General features: G+C 46.4%; 1 protein-coding gene across 4 annotated transcripts in view; it reads right to left on the bottom strand.

The window, feature by feature from the left end:
• Positions 1-227: 227 nt before the first annotated feature.
• LOC143278137 (cytoplasmic aconitate hydratase-like) overlaps positions 228-20,765 on the bottom strand; it is a 70,531-nt gene continuing 49,993 nt past the window's right edge. For all 4 annotated transcript variants that reach the window (XM_076583168.1, XM_076583169.1, XM_076583166.1 and 1 more), the window contains 9 exons: positions 19,975-20,131; positions 18,395-18,459; positions 16,880-16,939; positions 15,789-15,893; positions 13,550-13,692; positions 11,871-12,018; positions 6,555-6,677; positions 3,722-3,907; positions 228-2,591 (listed from right to left, as the gene is read on the bottom strand). In XM_076583168.1, the coding sequence (XP_076439283.1) occupies positions 2,481-2,591; positions 3,722-3,907; positions 6,555-6,677; positions 11,871-12,018; positions 13,550-13,692; positions 15,789-15,893; positions 16,880-16,939; positions 18,395-18,459; positions 19,975-20,131 (1,098 nt within the window). In that variant the 3' untranslated portion in view covers positions 228-2,480. The remainder of the gene's footprint in view (positions 2,592-3,721; positions 3,908-6,554; positions 6,678-11,870; positions 12,019-13,549; positions 13,693-15,788; positions 15,894-16,879; positions 16,940-18,394; positions 18,460-19,974; positions 20,132-20,765) is intronic.

The following is a 20,765-nucleotide window of genomic DNA, read 5'->3' on the forward strand; positions in this document are numbered from 1 at the left end:
GATCATACATTCTTATATGACAAACTACAATCCACTAATGTAATACATGGCTGAGGTATCTGAATAATAATTTCCATACCAAAAAATGCAGTTCTGTATAATAGCATCAGTTCACTGTGTCAGAATAGTCATCGTTCACATACTCTTTACACACACACACATATCCTGGATGCGGACATTGCTATGGTTACTAGTAAACAGAACAGGAGCGGTGTCAGTCTTACCATTCTCTTGGAGTTCTCAATACAGGCAACGAGGATCACTAACCATCTTGTCTCCAACTCCTCTGTGACCAGTTCACAGGAGTACAGGTTTAGATATGTGTCTATTGCGTCTCATTCTCATAATGTTCTTGAGTACTGGTGTGAATGATTATGCACAGTCCTTTTTAATTTTTTTTCTCTCTCAACTTAATTCCTTCTCATCATGTCTTCATGTGCATATAATATGTGAATTTGTACATATAATGCTTTGATGTGTGCACTCTTTTTTTTAAAGATATATGTAAGAAAATGCAGCTGGTGCTTGTGTGTGTGTGTGTGTGTGTGCACACGCATGTGTGCATGCATGCACAGCCAAACCACACTGTAAAATAAGTAAAGGGAACTTGAGTCCTCTATCAGACTGCTTTAAAAATGATACCACTTTTTGCTTTCCATCGTACACACAAGTAGCTCCCTCGATTTTGATCCCATATAATCTAAAAATCATCACAGCACAGCGACAATTCCACCGCAACAACACACACACACGCACGTGTACACTGATCTCCGAAACAGGCTACAACTCACATAGACCCACATGTTAACTACACAAAAAACTTTTTCTTTTTTTTCCAGTCTGGATTTCACAACAATCTAATTTCATCCAATACAAAAACAAACAAAACAAAACAAAACAAAAACCATCTAGGTATGAATCAAGCCTATTCTCCTGGGCCGGACTGCATGGGGCGATCTTTGCAGTGCTAAGTTTGCTAAGAGTTAATTACCAATGTTCCTTAGAATTTGGAGTTTACCATGGCGTTGGGACTTTCTAAACAATAAGCAAATTTAGCGCCAGGGACATTCTTAACAATAAGCAAATATAGCGCTAAATGTTTCTAAGTGCATAGACTTTAGCGCTGGGGACATTCTTAACAATAAGCAAACAGAGTGCTAAATGTTTCTAAGTATATGGAGTTTGCCATGGAGTTGGGACTTTCTAAACAATAAGCAAATTTAGCGCTAGGAACATTCTTAACAATAAGCAAATATAGCGCTAAGTGTATAGAATTTACCATGGAGTTAGGGCTTAACAATAAGCAAATTTAGCGCTGGGGACATTCTTAACAATAAGCAAACAGAGTGCTAAATGTTTCTAAGTATATGGAGTTTGCCATGGAGTTGGGACTTTCTAAACAATAAGCAAATTTAGCGCTAGGGACATTCTTAACAATAAGCAAATATAGCGCTAAGTGTATAGAATTTACCATGGAGTTAGGTCTTAACAATAAGCAAATTCAGCACTGCTAAGTTCGATCATGCAACAACCCACCCCCTGTTCCCCGTTCATCTCAAATCACATGATTCAAATCATCCGACCAAAGCGTCTGCATGGTGGGGGTGCACAGTCATCAAGCTGTTGGGGGCAATCCACAGGGTGGGGGAGGGGGCGGGGGGCGGGAATGGGGGCCATGCTCCATGTAGACATGACTGAACCGCAGGGGGGAATATAATAATTCTTCAATAATCACATACCCATGCACTTTTCGAGGCTCTGGTGGCATTGTGTGAAAGCATTCTATACACATGGAACTGCACTGAGACGCAAAGCAAACTGCATTCATCCAAAGCTTGTGTGTGTTTGCGTCCGCATGCACATTCTGTGTGTGTGTGTGAGCACATTCTGTGTATGAGTGAGAGTACGTGTGTGTGTGTTTTTGTGTGCACACTATGGATTTGCATGCACAAATGAACGTCCTTACATGCATATTTTTCTTGTTATTTTTTCCCCTCTTCGTAATTCTACACTCACCTCTGTAGAATGTGTGTGTGTGTGTGTGTGTAAGACAGAACGTTGAAAAAGCAGAGAGGCGGTCTATCCACCTTCAGATATCAAACATCTCCCTCTCTCCTGTCAACCCTTCCTCTCTTCCCTTCCTCCTGGTTCTCAACAACCACACAACACAGGCACAAGATACAGCACAGCCTACCACCTTCACCTGTCAACAACCAAAGCACAACAACACAACAAACACCTACACATCCATCCCCCACCCCCACCCCTCGATCTCCTCCCCTCCTCCCCCCCCCATTCCTCCTGCCATCACCACTGTCCACACCCACCCCCCTCCTTTAACCACAGCTATAATAATCAACTCAACAACAACGCTTTGTCTCTGCTGTGATGGTCAGTCATCAAGACACCGATGTTCTCGACTCCCCCAACCCTCACCCCCACACAGGCAGGAAGCAGTGACTATGTGACTCCCCCCGTCGTTACAGCATGCGGCGGACCATGTAGTTCAGGATGCCGCCGTTGCGGAAGTAGGTCAGCTCCACCTCTGTGTCGAACCTGGCCTTGACCTGGAAACTGCGGCCATCTCCCACCTGAAAGGAGGGGGGGAAAAAAAAAACAAACAAAAAAATCAGTAAATTATAAATAAAATGCATATATAAAATAAATGAATAAATAAAACAAAACACACAACACCCCCCACACACATGAAGAGGTCATCATTGCTATTATTATCTATTTGTGCAACATGTTCGAAATAAAATGCCATTTAAATAGACCAGGTGAAATGAGGAGTCCGGGTTTAGTAAACTGAATACGATGGGCAGGGAGGGTGGGGGTGAGTGGGTGTGGGAAGAGAGAGAGAGACACACACACACACAAAAAAAACATGGGATCTGGACAATGCAATGCAACACAGCACAAATAAAAGCAATAAAGCACTTCAACACAGTACAAAATACAGTATGACGCAACATAATACAATCCAATACAGTACAACACAGTACAATGCAATTCATTCAATACAATGCAGAACACGACACAATAAAAACAAAACACAACGCTACACACAACACCACTCGGTGATGATCATCACAATTCCTGCTTGTCCTGTCCCCCCCCCCCTGCCCCACTCACCCCAACACCCCCCCTCGACCTCCCCCACCGACGGGCGCCATAGCCGAATGGTTAAAGCGTTAGACTTTCGATCTGAGGGTCCCGGGTTCGAATCACGGTGACGGCGCCTGGTGGGTAAAGGGTGGAGATTTTTACGATCTCCCAGGTCAACATATGTGCAGACCTGCCAGTGCCTGAACCCCCTTCGTGTGTATATGCAAGCATAAGACCAAATACGCACGTTAAAGATCCTGTAATCCATGTCTGCGTTCGGTGGGTTATGGAAACAAGAACATACCCAGCATGCACACCCCCGAAAGCAGAGTATGGCTGCCTACATGGCGGGGTAAAAACGGTCATACACGTTAAAAGCCCACTCGCGTATATACGAGTGAACGTGGGAGTTGAAGCCCACGAATGCAGAAGAAGAAGAAGAAGACCTCCCCCACACCCCCCAACCTTCCTCCTCCACCTGTACTCGAACCCCCACCCCAACACCCCCTTCCTGCCCCCATCACTGCAAAACCCCCTTGACCCCCTTCCCCTCAACCCTGACTTGCACCCCCCTCCCTCCTCACCCGTCCCCCCCCACTCCCCTCCAACTGACCTGAACGTCCAGTATCTGTCCGGTGGAGAGGTCCTGGGGCACGGAGATGGTGAAGGTCTCCTTGCCGGTCAGTCCCAAGGACTGGGCGGTCTGCCCAGGGAGGTACTGCAGGGGCAGGATCCCCATGCCCACCAGGTTGCTGCGGTGGATCCGCTCGTAGCTCTCCGCTATCACTGCCCGCACACCCTGATAAAGAGAGAGAGAGAGAGTGTGTATGAGAGAGAGAGAGAGAGAGAGAGAGAGGTGTGAGTGTGTGTGTGTGTGTGCGCGTGTGTGAGAGACAGTGTGTGTGTGAGAGACGCTTCAGACATTATTTATTGACATTGGCCTATCTACAGCCCTTATGTCAAGGGGACATAATTCTCAATTGCAGCGTCGTGTACTGAATGAAAAAACAAAACAAAAACAAACTATGAACAGTAAATAAAACAATTCTTGTCAATAAGCTTTTCTAGAACAAGGTGAGTTAATTGTTTATAGATGCATGTGCCCAATACAAGCACACATACATCATCTTCAACCACACTCTATCATCTCTATCATCAACCTCTACTATTTAGCCTAATTGACAACCACAACAACAAATATTATAAACTGTACATATTCAACTTGACCATCAAGTGCATACAAATGCAATATATTATTCATAGATATAACTACTACATATTCTAACTAACCAGTTTTCTTTTCTGGATGTAAATAGCCTCTGCAACATACCTGGCGAGCGAAATTAGAACTTCATCATTATCAGAGGATAACAAGCTCTGCACGGTTTGCCTTCTCTTGGCGGTCACATGTAAAAGTTGATTCTTAGCCCTGATATCTTGATAAGCTTTGCAATGAAATAGGAAATGGACTCCATCTTCTCTCACACCATCCATACACACCATGCACAAATTATCCCCAATGCCTTCCGAATCTATTTACTTTTAAGCCTAATGTTCTATTTCTAAATCTTGCTAACATATCCCTGTGCCATTTATTTGTAACTATTATCAAAAATTCCTCTGGTTGTAATAACTTTTGAAGGAATGGAACCAAGAATACTTTATACTATCTTCCATCTTGGAGTGCCAGGTTTGTCTATTACAAGATATTAAATGATCTTTAAATTCCGAAATAAATCCTCTTTCATTCCTAAACTCTCTGACTAAGCCATACAATACCAAACCCATTTACTGTAAGAACTTGCTTCACATTGCCCACCCAGTTATGGTTACCCAACTCAACTTGCTGGAGTAACATGTCATATGCCTGTCTACATAGTCTGTTTATAGGGAGCTGAATTAGCTTTAACCAGTACTTGTGTGTGTGAGAGAGAAAGAGAGAGTGTGTGTGAAAGGGAGAGGGAGAGAGTGTGCGTGTGTGAGAATAGAATAGAATAGAATAGAATAGAATATATTTTATTGTCATGAAACCGTAAGGTTTATAAGACACAAGTGCAATGGTAAATGAATGAACGAATGAAAAACACACAATTAATCAATCAGTTAATGCAGTAAATTGCAGCAGCATTCATAAACAAATTTTCCCAATCTTGTTTGTATATATTCATCATCTGTTAGCATCACCTGACTGGGAATATGTCCTGTGTTATTCAAATTTTGAATATCCTTTAAAAATTGTTGCCTTAAGGTTTTATATTTAATACAATGATCAAGAAGATGGATTTCGTCTTCCAGGATGTTACACTTGTTGCACAATCTGTCTTCTTGTGGAATATTTAAATATCTACCTTTCTCAATCTTTAGGTCATGCGCGCTTATTCTGAGTTTTGTTAAAGCTTGTCTGTGTTTTGTATCTGATATATTTAAAAGATAGGTTTCAGTTTTGTACTCTGCTACAATCGTATTGTGAGTGTGTGTGTGTGAGAGAGAGAGAGCGAGCGAGTGTGTGTGTGTGAGAGACAGAAATAGAGTATGTGTGTGTGAGAGAGAGTGTGTGTGTGTGTGTGTGTGTGAGAGAGAGAGCGAGAGAGAGTGTGTGTGTGTGAGAGAGTGTGTGTTTGTGTGTGAGAGAGCGTGTGTGTGTGTGCGTGAGCAGGAGAGAATGTGTGTGTGTGTGTGTGAAAGAGAGAGAAAGACAGAGAGGTGTGTGTGTTGGATCCTGTCACACAGTTCTTCGCTATCACCGCCCGCACATCCTGCTACACAGTGTTCTCAGTGTGTGAGTGAGATAGAGAGGTGTGTGTGTGTGTGTGTGTGTGTGTGTGTGTGTGTGTGTGTCTGTGAGAGAGAGAGAAAAAAGGAGAGAGAGTGTGGTGGATCCTCGCATAGCTCTCCAGTATCACTGCTTGCACACCCTGTCACACAGTGGTTTGTGTGTGTGTGTGTGTGTTAGAGAGAGAGAGCGAGAGCAAGAGTGCGAGCGAGAGAGAGAGAGAGCGAGCGAGAAGTGTGTGTGAGTGTGTGTGTGTGTGAGAGAGTGAGTGTTTGTTTATGTGTGTGTGTGTGTGTGTGTGTGTGCGTGTGTGTGTGTGTATGTGTGTGTTGGATCCTCTCGTAGTTCTCCCATTACACGCCCTGCCACAGTGTTTTGTGTGTGTGAGAGTGAGAGAGTGCTGGTGTGTGTCTGTTTGTGTGTGTATGGCTAAGTGTGCGTGTAAGTGTGTGATGTTTAAAGGTGTGTGTGTGTAAGTGTGCGCACGCATGTATGTATTGTATCGTATGATAGTCAGTTGTGTCTATGACCATTAGTACTGCAGAGGAGGTGACTGTCCAAACTATATATATCATTCACATCCATGTGTACCCAACACAAACAATGCCCCCCCCCTCACCCCCCGCCCCCACCTATCTGACACACACACCCCCTCCCCCCACCCATCACGTACCAGAATCCAGGGTCCTTTAGCGGCCCAGTCACGGGAGGAGCCAGAGCCGTACTCCTTGCCAGCAAGGATGATCACCGCCTGTTTCTGCTCCTTGTACCGCATGGCCACATCGTACACGTCCATCTGGTCACACACACACACATGTACATATACACACACACACATGTACATACACACATGTACATATACACACACACACACATGTACATATACACACACATACACATACATACACACATGTACATACACACGCACACACAATGTACATGTACACACACACACATGTACATACACACACACACATGTACATATACACACACATACACAAACATGTACATACACACACACATATGTACATACACGTATGTCAGGTCAGGTCACTAGATCTGCTACTGGTAACCTGAAATCCAGTACAACCTGTTCAGGGTCGGATTGCCGGCGACTAAACCGGCACTCTCACCACTCCCTTCCGGGACTGGTGAGGTGGGTGGCTAGACACCCTTATGGAATTAAAAACGAGATCCATAAAAGGGCGTCGGCTCAGGAGAGCCACCGACGGCCATCTAGCTCCACCGTGCTGTGTGCATGCCACACACACAGTTGGCCCCCGGGGTGTGTCTACCCATGCATGCGAAGTCTGGATCCGGTAGAATCTGCGGAAGAAACCTAACGGTTCAACGGAGAGGAAGGCGGATACAGCAACGCACTGTGGAGTGCAGAGAGCAAGATGAGACACCGAAAGGATATCTTGGTCATCCACTGCATCCGTGCTCATCCTCCAGTTGTCTCGACTTAGTCTTGCCACTGGAAATTGGTGGACCCGGACGAGAGAGTGAGGTCGACGTTGCGCAACTCCTCTTCACTTTAAACAAACTCATCGCGCAAGTCATCAGTCATCCATACTGACCTTTCATCCTTCATCATTTCATCACCCCCAAGTCCTGTGGCGACAGGCGAGCGACGAAACGACAGGTGTGGGTACACTGGCAGTCGCAGCCGCAGACCTGCACGCAGGCGGTTCAGGCCATAGGGTCGTTCTTCATCGACAGGAGCAGCGATGGAGCTCGGCAGCCGTCTGAGCGTCTGAGCAGCCCTCTTTAGGAATGCACTGCTCACCTCCCTGGCATGAGGAAGGGGCTAGAAAAGGTGCCCTAAAAATTGCCTGCTCCATATCGCCCTGGCCAGCATACCGCGGCTGGCGGGGACCCTACATCAGCGGTCGAAACAAAGAGAAAGAAAAGAAAAAAACAAGGATCGTTCCTCTCACCATTGGTGCCTGGAACATAAGGACTCTCCTGGACAGAGATAACGTGGACAGACCCCAAAGGAGAACGGCACTAGTTGCATCCGAACTCGCCAGATACAACATCGACATCGCAGCCTTGAGTGAGACTCGGCTTGCAGGCGAAGGTGAGCTCTGTGAACGGGGATCTGGTTACACCTTCTTCTGGAGTGGACGAGGAAGCGAAGAGCGACGTGAGGCTGGCGTTGGTTTTGCAGTAAAAACAGCACTTGTCAGCAAGCTAGCAGGAATCCCAAAGGGAGTCAACGATAGGCTTATGACCATGAAACTCCCACTGGCATCTGGCCAGAAGCACCTCACCATTGTCAGTGCCTACGCCCCAACCATGACCAACCCGGATGAAGTGAAGGCGAAGTTCTACGAGGACCTTCACTCTGTCATTGCTGCTATCCCTAAAGCAGACAAGCTCATCATTCTTGGGGACTTCAATGCTAGAGTTGGCTCTGACTACATCTCCTGGGATGGAGTGATTGGAAAGCATGGTGTGGGCCACTGTAACCCAAATGGATTGCTTTTGCTTCAGACCTGTGCAGAGCACGAACTGCTGATAACCAACACAGTTTTCTGCCTCCCTACCCGTAACAGGACGTCATGGATGCACCCTCGCTCAAAGCATTGGCATCTCATCGATTACATCATCGTCAGGAAAAGGGATAGGCAAGATGTACGTGTGACAAAGACCATGTGCGGCGCCGAGTGTTGGACAGACCATCGCCTTGTAGTCTCGAAGCTGAATATTCGAATCCAGCCCAAGAGACGCCCCCAAGGCCAGAAGGCTCCAAAACGGCTCAACATTGCTCAGCTGAAAAACATCACCATCAAACAGACTTTTGTGGAGCTGCTGGAAGATCGTCTGGAATCCGCCTCTCTGGACAACCAGAATGTGGAGTCTGACTGGAGGACCTTGCGCGAGATGATCTATAATACAGCTTCAGAGACCCTGGGACCCATGACCAGAAAGCACAAAGACTGGTTTGATGAAAACTGTGAGGAAATCAAGCAGCTTCTGGATGAGAAACGCCGTCTGCATCAAGCCCACCTGAGCAACCCAAAGTCCACATCAAAAAAGGATGCGTACAATGCCATCCGCAGGACTGTTCAGCAAAAGTTACGTCAGATGCAGGATAAGTGGTTGAGCGACAAAGCCGATGAGATCCAGGGATATGCTGACAGGCACGATATGAAGAGGTTCTATGATGCCTTAAAAGAAGTCTACGGTCCCACATCCTCAGGATCATCCCCCCTCCTCAGTGCAGATGGGAATACCTTGATCACCGAGAAGGAGAAAATTCTCAAACGCTGGGCTGAGCACTTCAACAGTGTCTTAAATCGCCCTTCCTCCATAAATGATGAAGCCATAGACCGGCTCCCACAAGTCCCCATCAACGAAGCACTGGACGATCCGCCAACACTTCTTGAGACCCAGAAAGCAATCCGTCTGCTATCCAGTGGCAAAGCACCTGGCTCAGACTCCATACCAGCAGAGGTCTACAAGGATGGAGGCACTGTGCTGACTGAGAAGCTCCATCAGCTGTACTTACTCATGTGGAAAGAAGAGACGATCCCCCAGGATTTCAAAGATGCATCTATCATTCACCTGTACAAGCGAAAGGGGAACCGGCAAGCCTGTGATAACCATCGGGGCATTTCCTTGCTCTCTATCGCAGGCAAGATACTTGCCAGGATCTTACTAAACCGCCTCACAGCACACCTTGACCAAGGTCATTTGCCTGAGAGCCAATGTGGATTCCGGAAAGAGCGCGGAACCACCGACATGGTGTTTGCTGCAAGGCAGCTGCAAGAGAAATGTCAGGAGCAAAATGCTGCTCTGTTCTCCACCTATGTTGACCTCACTAAAGCCTTCGACACCGTGAGTAGAGAGGGACTGTGGAAGATCATGGCCAAGTACGGATGCCCTCGGAAATTTATTTCCTTGGTCAGCCAATTCCATGAAGGCATGCAGGCTCGAGTCCAGGACAATGGTGAAACATCTGCTGCTTTTCCTGTCACAAATGGTGTCAAGCAAGGCTGCGTCCTGGCTCCAACACTGTTCAGCCTCATGTTCTCTGCAATGCTTACTGATGCCTTCAGAGATGGCGATGTTGGAATTGGCCTAAAGTACCGAACAGATGGCAAGCTGTTTAACCTCAGAAGGCTTCAAGCAAAAACGAAGGTCATGACAGACATCATCAGAGACTTTTTGTTTGCTGATGATTGTGCCCTCAACGCTGGATCTGAAGCTGACATGCAACTCAGCGTGGACAAATTTGCCACTGCCAGCAGGAACTTCGGCCTTACCATCAGCACGAGGAAAACTGAAGTTCTCCATCAGCCAGCCCCAGGGAAACCCTACGTTGAGCCCAACATCACAGTCAACGGTCAGAGACTCAGTGTGGTGGAGCGGTTCACATACCTTGGCAGCACATTGTCACAAAATGCGACCATTGACGATGAAGTGAACGTCAGGATTGCAAGAGCAAGCGCAACTTTTGGTAGACTCTATGCAAATGTCTGGAACAGAAGAGGCATTGGTCTTGAGACCAAACTAAAGGTGTACAGAGCAGTAGTTCTCCCCACACTACTGTACGCCTGCGAAACTTGGACAGTGTACCAACGACATGCCAAGAAGCTGAACCACTTCCACACAACATGCCTAAGGAAGCTACTGAACATCAAGTGGCAAGACAGGACCCCAGACACGGAGGTGCTTGCAAAAGCCACCCTTCCCAGCATCTTCACCATCCTGATGCAGTCCCAGCTTCGCTGGGCTGGACACGTGGCGCGCATGCCAGACCATCGGCTGCCCAAAAGGCTCTTCTATGGCGAGCTGCAACAAGGGAAGAGATCACACGGAGGTCAGAAGAAGCGCTTCAGAGATACTCTGAAAGTCTCTCTGAAAGCGTTTGATATCAACCCTGACTCCTGGGAGGAATCTGCAGCGGACCGTGACAAATGGCGCACTGCTGTGCACAAAGGTGCCAAGTTGTGCGAGGCCAACAGGACTGCTGCAGCTGTTCAGAAGAGGCAGGCCAGAAAGTCACGGGCAAACAAGCTCCCTGACAATGATATGCCTGTTCTTGTCTGCCCCAACTGTCAGCGAACATTTCGTGCGCAGATTGGACTATTCAGCCATCTGCGCACTCACAGATAGATTCATGAGCATCCCCCCCCCCCCCCACCACCCTCCCCCCATCCCCCAGCTGGATGACAACGATGGTCATCATCGATCTCGATGGACACACACCACACCATGTACATACACACACACACATGTACATACACACACACACACACATGTACATATACACACACATACACACACATGTACATATACACACACATACACACACACACATATACACATGTACATACACACACATACACACACACGCACATATACACACACATACACACACAAACAGTTTCAGTTTTTCAGACAAACTCATATACCCTACACCACATCTGCTAGGCCTGACAGCTGAGCAGCATAACCCAACACACTTGTTAGGCTTTGAGTGCATGCACACACACACACACATATATATATATATATATATATATAGAGAGAGAGAGAGAGAGAGAGAGAGAGAGAGAGAGAGAGACATATATGTGTGTGTGTGTGTGTGTGTGTGTGTGAGTGTGTGTGTGCGTGCGTGTGTGTTTGCAGCTAAACATTTCATTATCACACTATTCTTGAATACGTATGCATCTTTTGTTAATTTGTTTACTTGGTAGGTTTTTTGTTGTTTTTTTAAAAATTTTTTTACACAGACAGCTTAATTTAGGAAGAAAAAAAAAAGTTAAAAAATACCAAAAAAAAACCCCACAAACAACTGTTTACAATTTTGAAATAAAACTTCTGACTATGACATGTCATTAGTATCTTTTTTTTTGTAATAAAAAAAAAAATGTTTAAAAAAGCTATAAGAAACACACACACACACACACCAAAAACCACTTCAAAAAGTCTGAAAACAAAGCGTACTGTGTCTCCAAAGGGGAGACACACTGACCTCCTGCCCGCTAGGAATGTGAATGGTGCGAGGCCCCGGCTTGCTGAGAAACTTGTTGACCAGGCGGATGTTGGCGAAGGTGCCGCAGGCCATCACCTCGTCGTGACCTCGCCGCGACCCATACGAGTTGAACTCGCGGGGCACCAGGCTGGGGTGGGGGGGGAATCAAGAGGTGGGGGGGGGATAAACGATAAGATAAAGAAAAGACAAGGCAGGACACACCCCTATCCATCACCATACCATGTTCATCAAGCTCCACTCGCCACACACGCTCTTGCAAATTCCCATACACACATCACCACTCTCCACCTCACCCACCCACCCCTCCATCCCCCCACCCCCACACATCCAACACTGCCAATCCCAATACAGACATCACCGCTCTCCACCACACCCACCCACCCACCTCTCCCCCACCCCCACATATCCCAACACTGCCAATTCCCATACACATATCACCGCTCTCCACCACACCCACCCACCCCTCCATCCCCCTCGCCCCCACACATCCAACACCTGCCAACCCCCATAAGCACACCCCTCAACTTCCGCCACACACACACACACACCCACCCACTCACGAACCTGACCTTCCACCACACAGACATACACTCCCATACTATGCCTAACCACCTCATCATGCACATACATCCACACTGACCCATCCTATTCCCTCACTTACACCCATCAAACACACACACACACCCATCAAACACACACACACACACACCCATCAAACACACACACACACACCCATCAAACACACACACACACCCATCAAACACACACACACACCCATCACACACACACACACACACCACACTCACACCCATCACACACACACACCCATCACACACACACACATACACCCATCACACCAATCACACACACACACACACCCATCACACACACATACTCAAATGCCCCCCACATCCACCTTCTGACCCCTCTTTCCACACACACCAAGCCCCTCCATCACCATCAGAATCCCCCCAACTCACACCTATCTACCCCATCACACACACAACCCCCATTTACCCACCCTGTCATAACACCTACCCAACCCAAATGCACCCACCCCCACCCCCACCAGATCATGCACCCCCCCCCCAACATACTCTCACACTTACCCACCCCAACATGCACACACATGCCCCTAACCACCTTCTAGTCCCACACCCCACACCCACCAATCCCACTGCACACACAACTCCACCTCCTACCCCCTGCCCCGAGCCCACTCAGCCCCACACACAACTACCCACCCAATTACGCACACAAATGCCCCCCCCCTGCCCCCTACACACATACACCTACCCCCCCCCACCCCCCTCCCACATCACAAACACCCCCTCCCCCAACACACTTACCCACCCCATCCCAAACACAACCCCCCCCCACCACCCCCATCACACACACAAACCCCCCCTTCCATTTCACATCCCATCATAAACATTCCCCCTCCCGCACACATACATACATCTACCCACCACATCACACACCCACAACTCCTAACACCCCCATCCCACACCTACTCATCCATCATAAACACCTCACCCCACCCCTACACACACACCCACACATCTCATCACACACATCCCCCCCTCCCCCTCCACCACACACACACCCACCCATCCCACACCCTAACCCCTCCTCCCACCCCCACGCCCCCCACTCACCCGCGTCGGGAGAGGTATCGGGCGGCAGCACTGTTGCGGGCGATGCTGCCGGCGGGAGAGATGTGGTCGGTGGTGACCGAGTCCCCCAGGTTCAGCAACACATAGGCCTCCTTCACCCCCTCGGGCACCGGCAGCTCCTTGGTCTGACAAGACACAGTGAACGGAACAGAATGGAACAGAGTTGTCATAAAAGCTTAATAAGACACTCACACATACACTCTCTCTCACACACACACATGCACACTCAAGTTTATAAGACACAGTGAAACATAAACATCAGCATGTTAAGAAGATAAATATTTTGGGGGGGATGGCGTGTGCAGTGTGTGTGTGAAGTGTGTGTGTGTGTGTTGTGTGTGTGTGAGTGTGCCTATAAGACACAATGAAACATAAACATCAGCATGTTAAGAAGAGAAACTTTTTTGGATGGTGTGTGCAGTGTGTGTGTAGTGTATGTGTGTGTTTGTGTGTGTGTGTGAGTGTGTATGTGTTGTGTGTGTGTGTATGTGTTGTGTGTGAGTGAGTGTGCCTCTGTGTGCGTGCATGTGCGTATGTGCGTGCGTATGTGCGTGCGTGCATGTGAGTGAGAGTGTGCATATATTGTGTGCGTGTATTGTGTGTGTGTGTGTGTGTGTTTGTGTGTGCGTGCGCGTTAGTGTGCTTGTATTTGTGTGTGTGTGAATGTGTGCGCAAGTGTGCGCAACTTGACTCAAAACCTGACTGATTAAGGAGGGTGTGCAGTCCGCTTTCATGGCAGACTTCGTCGCTCACAGAGTGAGAAGTAGGTAGTATGACGCCATGCCCACCACTGCAACTGGCTTTTCTGGGTGTGCGCTGCTTTTGTTCAGACTTCTTCTTCTTCTGCGTTCACTCGTATGCACACGAGTGGGCTTTTACGTGCATGACCGTTTTTACCCCGCCATGTAGGCAGCCATACTCCGTTTTCGGGGGTATGCATGCTGGGTATGTTCTTGTTTCCATAACCCACCGAACACTGACATGGATTACAGGATCTTTAACGTGCGTATTTGATCTTCTGCTCGCATATACACACGAAGGGGGTTCAGGCACTAGCAGGTCTGCACATGTTGACCTGGGAGATCGTAAAAATCTCCACCCTTTACCCACCAGGCGCCGTCACCGTGATTCGAACCCGGGACCATCATCATCATCGTCACTGCCACTGATACTAAACCAACAGTATTCCACAGTATCCCACCACCTCAAGGCACTTACCATGGAGACATTATCATCATCATCATTGTCATCATCATCATCAATGTCATCATCATCATCGTCATCATCATCAATACTACAACAACAGCATTCCAGTGTCCTCCACAACCTCAAGGCACTCACCATGGAGTCATCATCATCATCATCATCATCAATATCATCATCGTCATCGATACTACACCAACAGCACTACACCAACAGCATTCCCCAGTCCCCCACCATCTCAAGGCACTCACCATGGAGTCATTATCATCATCATCGCCATCAATGTCATCATCATCAATGTCATCACCATCATCATCGTCATCACTGTCATCATCATCATCAATACTACAACAACAGCATTCCACTATCCTCCACAACCTCAAGGCACTCACCATGGAGTCATTATCATCATCATTGTCATCATCATCATCAATATCATCATCATTGTCATCGATACTACAACAACAGCATTCCACTGTCCTCCCACAACCTCAAGGCATTCACCATGGAGTCATTATCATCCTCATTAATATCATCATCATCGTCACTACACCAACAGCATTCCCCAGTCCCCCATGATCTCAGGGCACTTACCATGGCGTCATTACCATCATCATTAATATCATCATCATCGTCATCGATACTACACCAACAGTATTCCTCATTCCCCCACAACCTCAAGGCACTCACCATGGAGTCATCATCATCATCATCGTCATCGTCATCATCATCATCAATATCATCATCATCGTCATCGATACTACAACAACAGCATTCCCCAGTCCCCCACGATCTCACGGCACTCACCACGGAGTCATTATCATCATCATCGTCATCATCATCATCATCAATACTACAACAACAGCATTCCAGTGTCCTCCCACAACCTTAAGGCACTCACCATGGAGTCATCATCATCATCATCGTCATCGTCATCATCATCATCAATATCATCATCATCGTCATCGATACTTCAACAACAGCATTCCCCAGTCCCCCACGATCTCAGGGCACTCACCATGGAGTCGAAGAAGGGAGGGTTTTTGATGTACGTGGATTTCTCATCCCATGCATACAGCACAGATTCGGGAATGTCCAGGGCGTTCCAACGAGAGTTCCCCTTCTGCTCGACAAACACAGGACATATGATGGGGAGTTCAGCAATGGAACAGGACACACACACACACACACACACACACACAAATCGCTTAACAACACTGGAAACCACTTACTGGGGTAAAAGAACAGAAAGACTCACAAGTTTTATCAATAAAACATATATCTCCATCCACATATACACACACATTAATCACGCACACACACATTCACAATAACAAAACACACACACATAATCGATCATACACATGCATAAAATCAAACACACACACACACACACACAAAACCTTGACAGTGAAAAGTAGGTATCACCCCATTTTTTTTAGCTGTAGTCCCTCTTGAAATACAGACAATTAAAATAAATATGATGAAACAATGCCAAAGCCGATCAAATATCACAGTAACTAACGTGAACCTACTGTCTTGGTATCATTTGCCAAACAACACTGCAAGATCCGCTTAAGTTTTCTTCAAATATAAATGTGTCTTTTCTATCTTTCTGAATATTTGCTCATACACAAAACATGCAAAACACATATGCACACAGCACCACACACACATAAACACCTACACAACCACACACACAGAGCTTCATACACACACACACACACAAACACAACACATACACAACAACAAACACATATACACAGCTACACACAATAAGAATGCACTCACATACATGCACACAACAACACACAAAACTCCACACACAGAAAGAGCACACACACACACACACGCATAGAGCACACACATACACACAAACAGAACACACACAACAACAACACACACACACACACAAAACTCCAGACACACACAGAAAGAGCACACACACACACACAACAAACAGAACACACACACACAACACACACACACGCACACAAACTCCACACACACACACACACAAACTACACACACACACACACACAAACAACAACACCTACAAACCCTCTCCACACACCACCATACTTCCAAGCATGAAGGGAGAGAACTCACAGAGATCCTGGAGTACACGTCGTTGAACATGGCTGGTACCACAGACTTCTGCTCCACTTCCTGTCAACACACACACACACACACACGCACACACAAACACACACACACACACAAACAGACACACACACACACAAGCACACATAAACACTGAGAACTTTCTGCTTTCACTGAGTTACATGTTTGTGTGACTGACTCAGTGGCACAGGGGAAGGAATGCAGTTCACATGCGCTGTTGTCATTACAACAGACAATTTACATAGGACAAGTAACTCTGCTGAAATGATATCAGCGCGTCACGATTTCTACGAGCAGCTGGTACTGTTTGGGTACCTTCAAGTGGTGTAATTTGATTTAGCTAAACACAAAGTACTGCAATCCCAAGAGGAATAAGTTCAAATGCAGCACTGTGACCGACATCCTGACCTGAAGGCTCAGTCTTATCTCAGTGAGGTGACAACCCTTCACCGACATCCTGACCTGAAGGCTCAGTCTTATCTCAGTGAGGTGACAACCCTTCACTGATATCCTGACCTGAAGGCTCAGTCTTATCTCAGTGAGGTGACAACCCTTCACCGACATCCTGACCTGAAGGCTCAGTCTTACCTCAGTGAGGTGACAGCCCTTCACTGACATCCTGACCTGAAGGCTCAGTCTTATCTCAGTGAGGTGACAGCCCTTCACTGACCAGTATACCAGTCAGCAGTCTCTGTGAAAGGAGATCTGTTTTTGCATGAATTCTCTGTGTCATTCCAAGTTTTTCTGTAAGTGTGGATTTTTGCTAAACAAAACCGATGCAACTCCAAAAGGAAGAAGTTCAAATAAATAATGGTGAATGTCACCCTGACGTCTAAGCTCTGTCTTAATAATGACTGTCACCCTAACCTGTAAGCCCTGTCTGTTTTAATGATGACCATCACCCTAACCTGTAAGCTCTGTCTGTCTTAATGATGACCATCACCCTAACCTGTCAGCTCTTTACTGATGAGCATACTCATCATCAGCAGAGAAGAGGTTAAGTGTACTGACAAACAACAATGCAAGTCATTTCCAACTGTCAGCAAAGCATGATGATACTGTAATCAGGTGGGTGAACATATGTATTGACGGGTGGAACAACCAAGCGGTTGAAGCACTGGACTTTCAATCTGAAGGTCCCGGGTTCGAATCACAGTCACTGCAACTGGTGGGTAAAGGGTGGAGTTTTTTCCCGATCTCCCTATCAACATATGTGCAGACAAACTAGTGCCTAAACCCCATTTGTGAGTACAGTCACACAGAAGATCAAATACGCATGTCAAAGATCCTGTAATCCATGTCAAGAGTTTGGTGGGTTATGAAATCAAGAGCATTCCCTGCAAGTATCCTCCCCAAAACAGAGTATAACGGCCTACATAGTGGAGTTAAAACAGTCAGGCATATAAAAGCCCACTCATGTGCACTAGTGAAAGTGGGAGTGGCAGCCCATGGATGATAAAGAAGAAGCAGCAGGCGTGTCAGGCGACCAGTCACACTCACCTGTATCTCGGCGCGTGTCGGCCAGATATCCCTGAGGAAGACCTCTTTACCCTCTGGACTTGTACCTGCACAGTCACCATGACAACGTCATGCATGCTCTTTACTGCACATCACAACATGAGAATGAAACTTCCCATGTCACTGAGCACCAAATGCCATGCACACATGCATGCAAACACATACACAAACACAAAATTCACAGATATACACACACACAAAATTCACCAACTCATTAAAAAAAAAAAAACAAAAAAGCATGCAAACATCTGTTTCGTCACAAAATTCTAAGAGAAAAGACAAAAACAAAAACAAAACAGTGAAATGCTGGAGAACCCCCAACATGTGACTAACAGCACGATCTCCACCTGACTACGGTTATCATGTCATCATATCTGTCGTATTGTTCTGTCAATCAGTCAACTGGCACTTACACCCAAAACAACACCACACCCTTCAATCACTTCATTCAAATTCTGAACAGCTGAAAAGCTACCCACTAGAGAATGAAGAGGAATATTAAGAACACACCACCAGCCTCAGTTGCAGAACATAGCGATGGACTGTTTCAGAACATTGCGAGAGGCTCCGTTTCAGAACATACCAACAGCCAGTTTCAAAACATAGCAGGCAGCTCAGTTTCACAACATACCAACAAGCTATTTCAGAACTTAGCAGTTGGCGCACTTTCAAGACACAGCAACGGGCTGTTTTAGAACATAGTGATAGGCTGTTTCAGAGCCTACCAACAGCCTTAGTTTCAGAACACATCAAAGGCCTCAGCATACCAACAGCCTCAGTTTCACAACATACCAACAGCCACAGTTTCACAACATATTGACGGCCACAATTTCGGAACATGTTGATTTGCTCAGTTTCATAACGTATCAATAGACTCAGTTTCTGAACGTACTGATTGGCTCAGTTTCAGAATGTACCAATAGGCTAAGTATAAGAACATACCGACAGACTCAGTTTCACAATGTCCTGATAGGCTAAGAATGCACAGGTAGGCTAAGTACCAGAACATACCGACAGACTCAGTTTCAGAAAATACCGACAGACTCAGTTTCACAACATACCGACAGCCACAGTTTCACAACATACCAACAGCCAGTTTCACAACGTCCCAATAGACTAAAAATGCACAGGTAGGCTAGTACCTGAACATACCAACAGCCACAGTTTCACAACGTACTGATAGGCTAAAAATGCACAGGTAGGCTAAGTACCAGAACATACCAACAGCCACAGTTTCACAATGTAATGATAGGCTCAGTTACGGCACATACCGACAGACTCATTAAGAGCATACCAACAGCCTCAGTTTCAGAACATAATGGAACATACCAAAAGGCTCAGTTTCGAACATGCTGGCAGTTTTGGAGCATGCTGAAAGGCTCATTTTCAGAACATACTGATAGACTTTCAGAACATACCATAAGGTTCATTTTCACAATATGCCAAGAGGCTCAGTTTCAGAATTCAGTGATAGGCTGTTTCAGAATGTACCAATGGTTCAATCTAAGAATATACAGATAACAGTTTCACAACATACCGACAACCTCAGTTTCACAACGTACCGATGGGCTCCGTCTCAAAGTCGATGTTGATGGTCCCAGCCAGAGCGTAGGCAATGACGAGGGGTGGGGAGGCCAGGTAGTTGGCACGGGTCAGAGGGTGGATGCGACCTTCGAAATTCCGGTTACCGGACAGCACCCCGCACGCCACCAAGTCTCCCTGGTACGACAGAGACATGACCACACAGCCACTGTGTTTGTGTCATCATCATTATGATTATCATTATTATCATTACTATTATCATTAATACTATTATTACTATTATTATTATTTACACTATTTCATCATTATCATCACTATTAATTTGTTGTCATTATCATCATTACCATTATTGCTTACAGCCCAGCTGACCACACGTGGCTACATTTATAAGACTGCCATAAATAAATCCACCCTGTTATTATCATTAGTAGTAGTAGTAGTAGTAGTAGTATTGGTAGTAGTGGTAGTAGTAGTATCATTATTTCTATTACTATCATAATTATCAGCAGCAGTAGTAGTAGTAGTAGTAGTAAAAGTATCATCATTATCATCATTATTATTATTACTATCATTCCTGATGCTGTTGTTAACGCTATCATTATAATCATTATTACTTTTAGCCCTTTTGACCACACAGGGCCATAATAAGGCTGAAACCACTGTCCCATAGAGACAGATCTCTCAACACTGACGGATACCACACACACACACACACACACACATGCGCGCGCACACACACTCCCTCCCACCCGCCATACATACTTCCACCCTCCACACACACACTCTCTAACACACACACACCCCACACCCT

Source organism: Babylonia areolata, chromosome 35 (genome assembly GCF_041734735.1).
Source record: "Babylonia areolata isolate BAREFJ2019XMU chromosome 35, ASM4173473v1, whole genome shotgun sequence".
Classification (NCBI taxonomy): domain Eukaryota; kingdom Metazoa; phylum Mollusca; class Gastropoda; order Neogastropoda; family Buccinidae; genus Babylonia; species Babylonia areolata.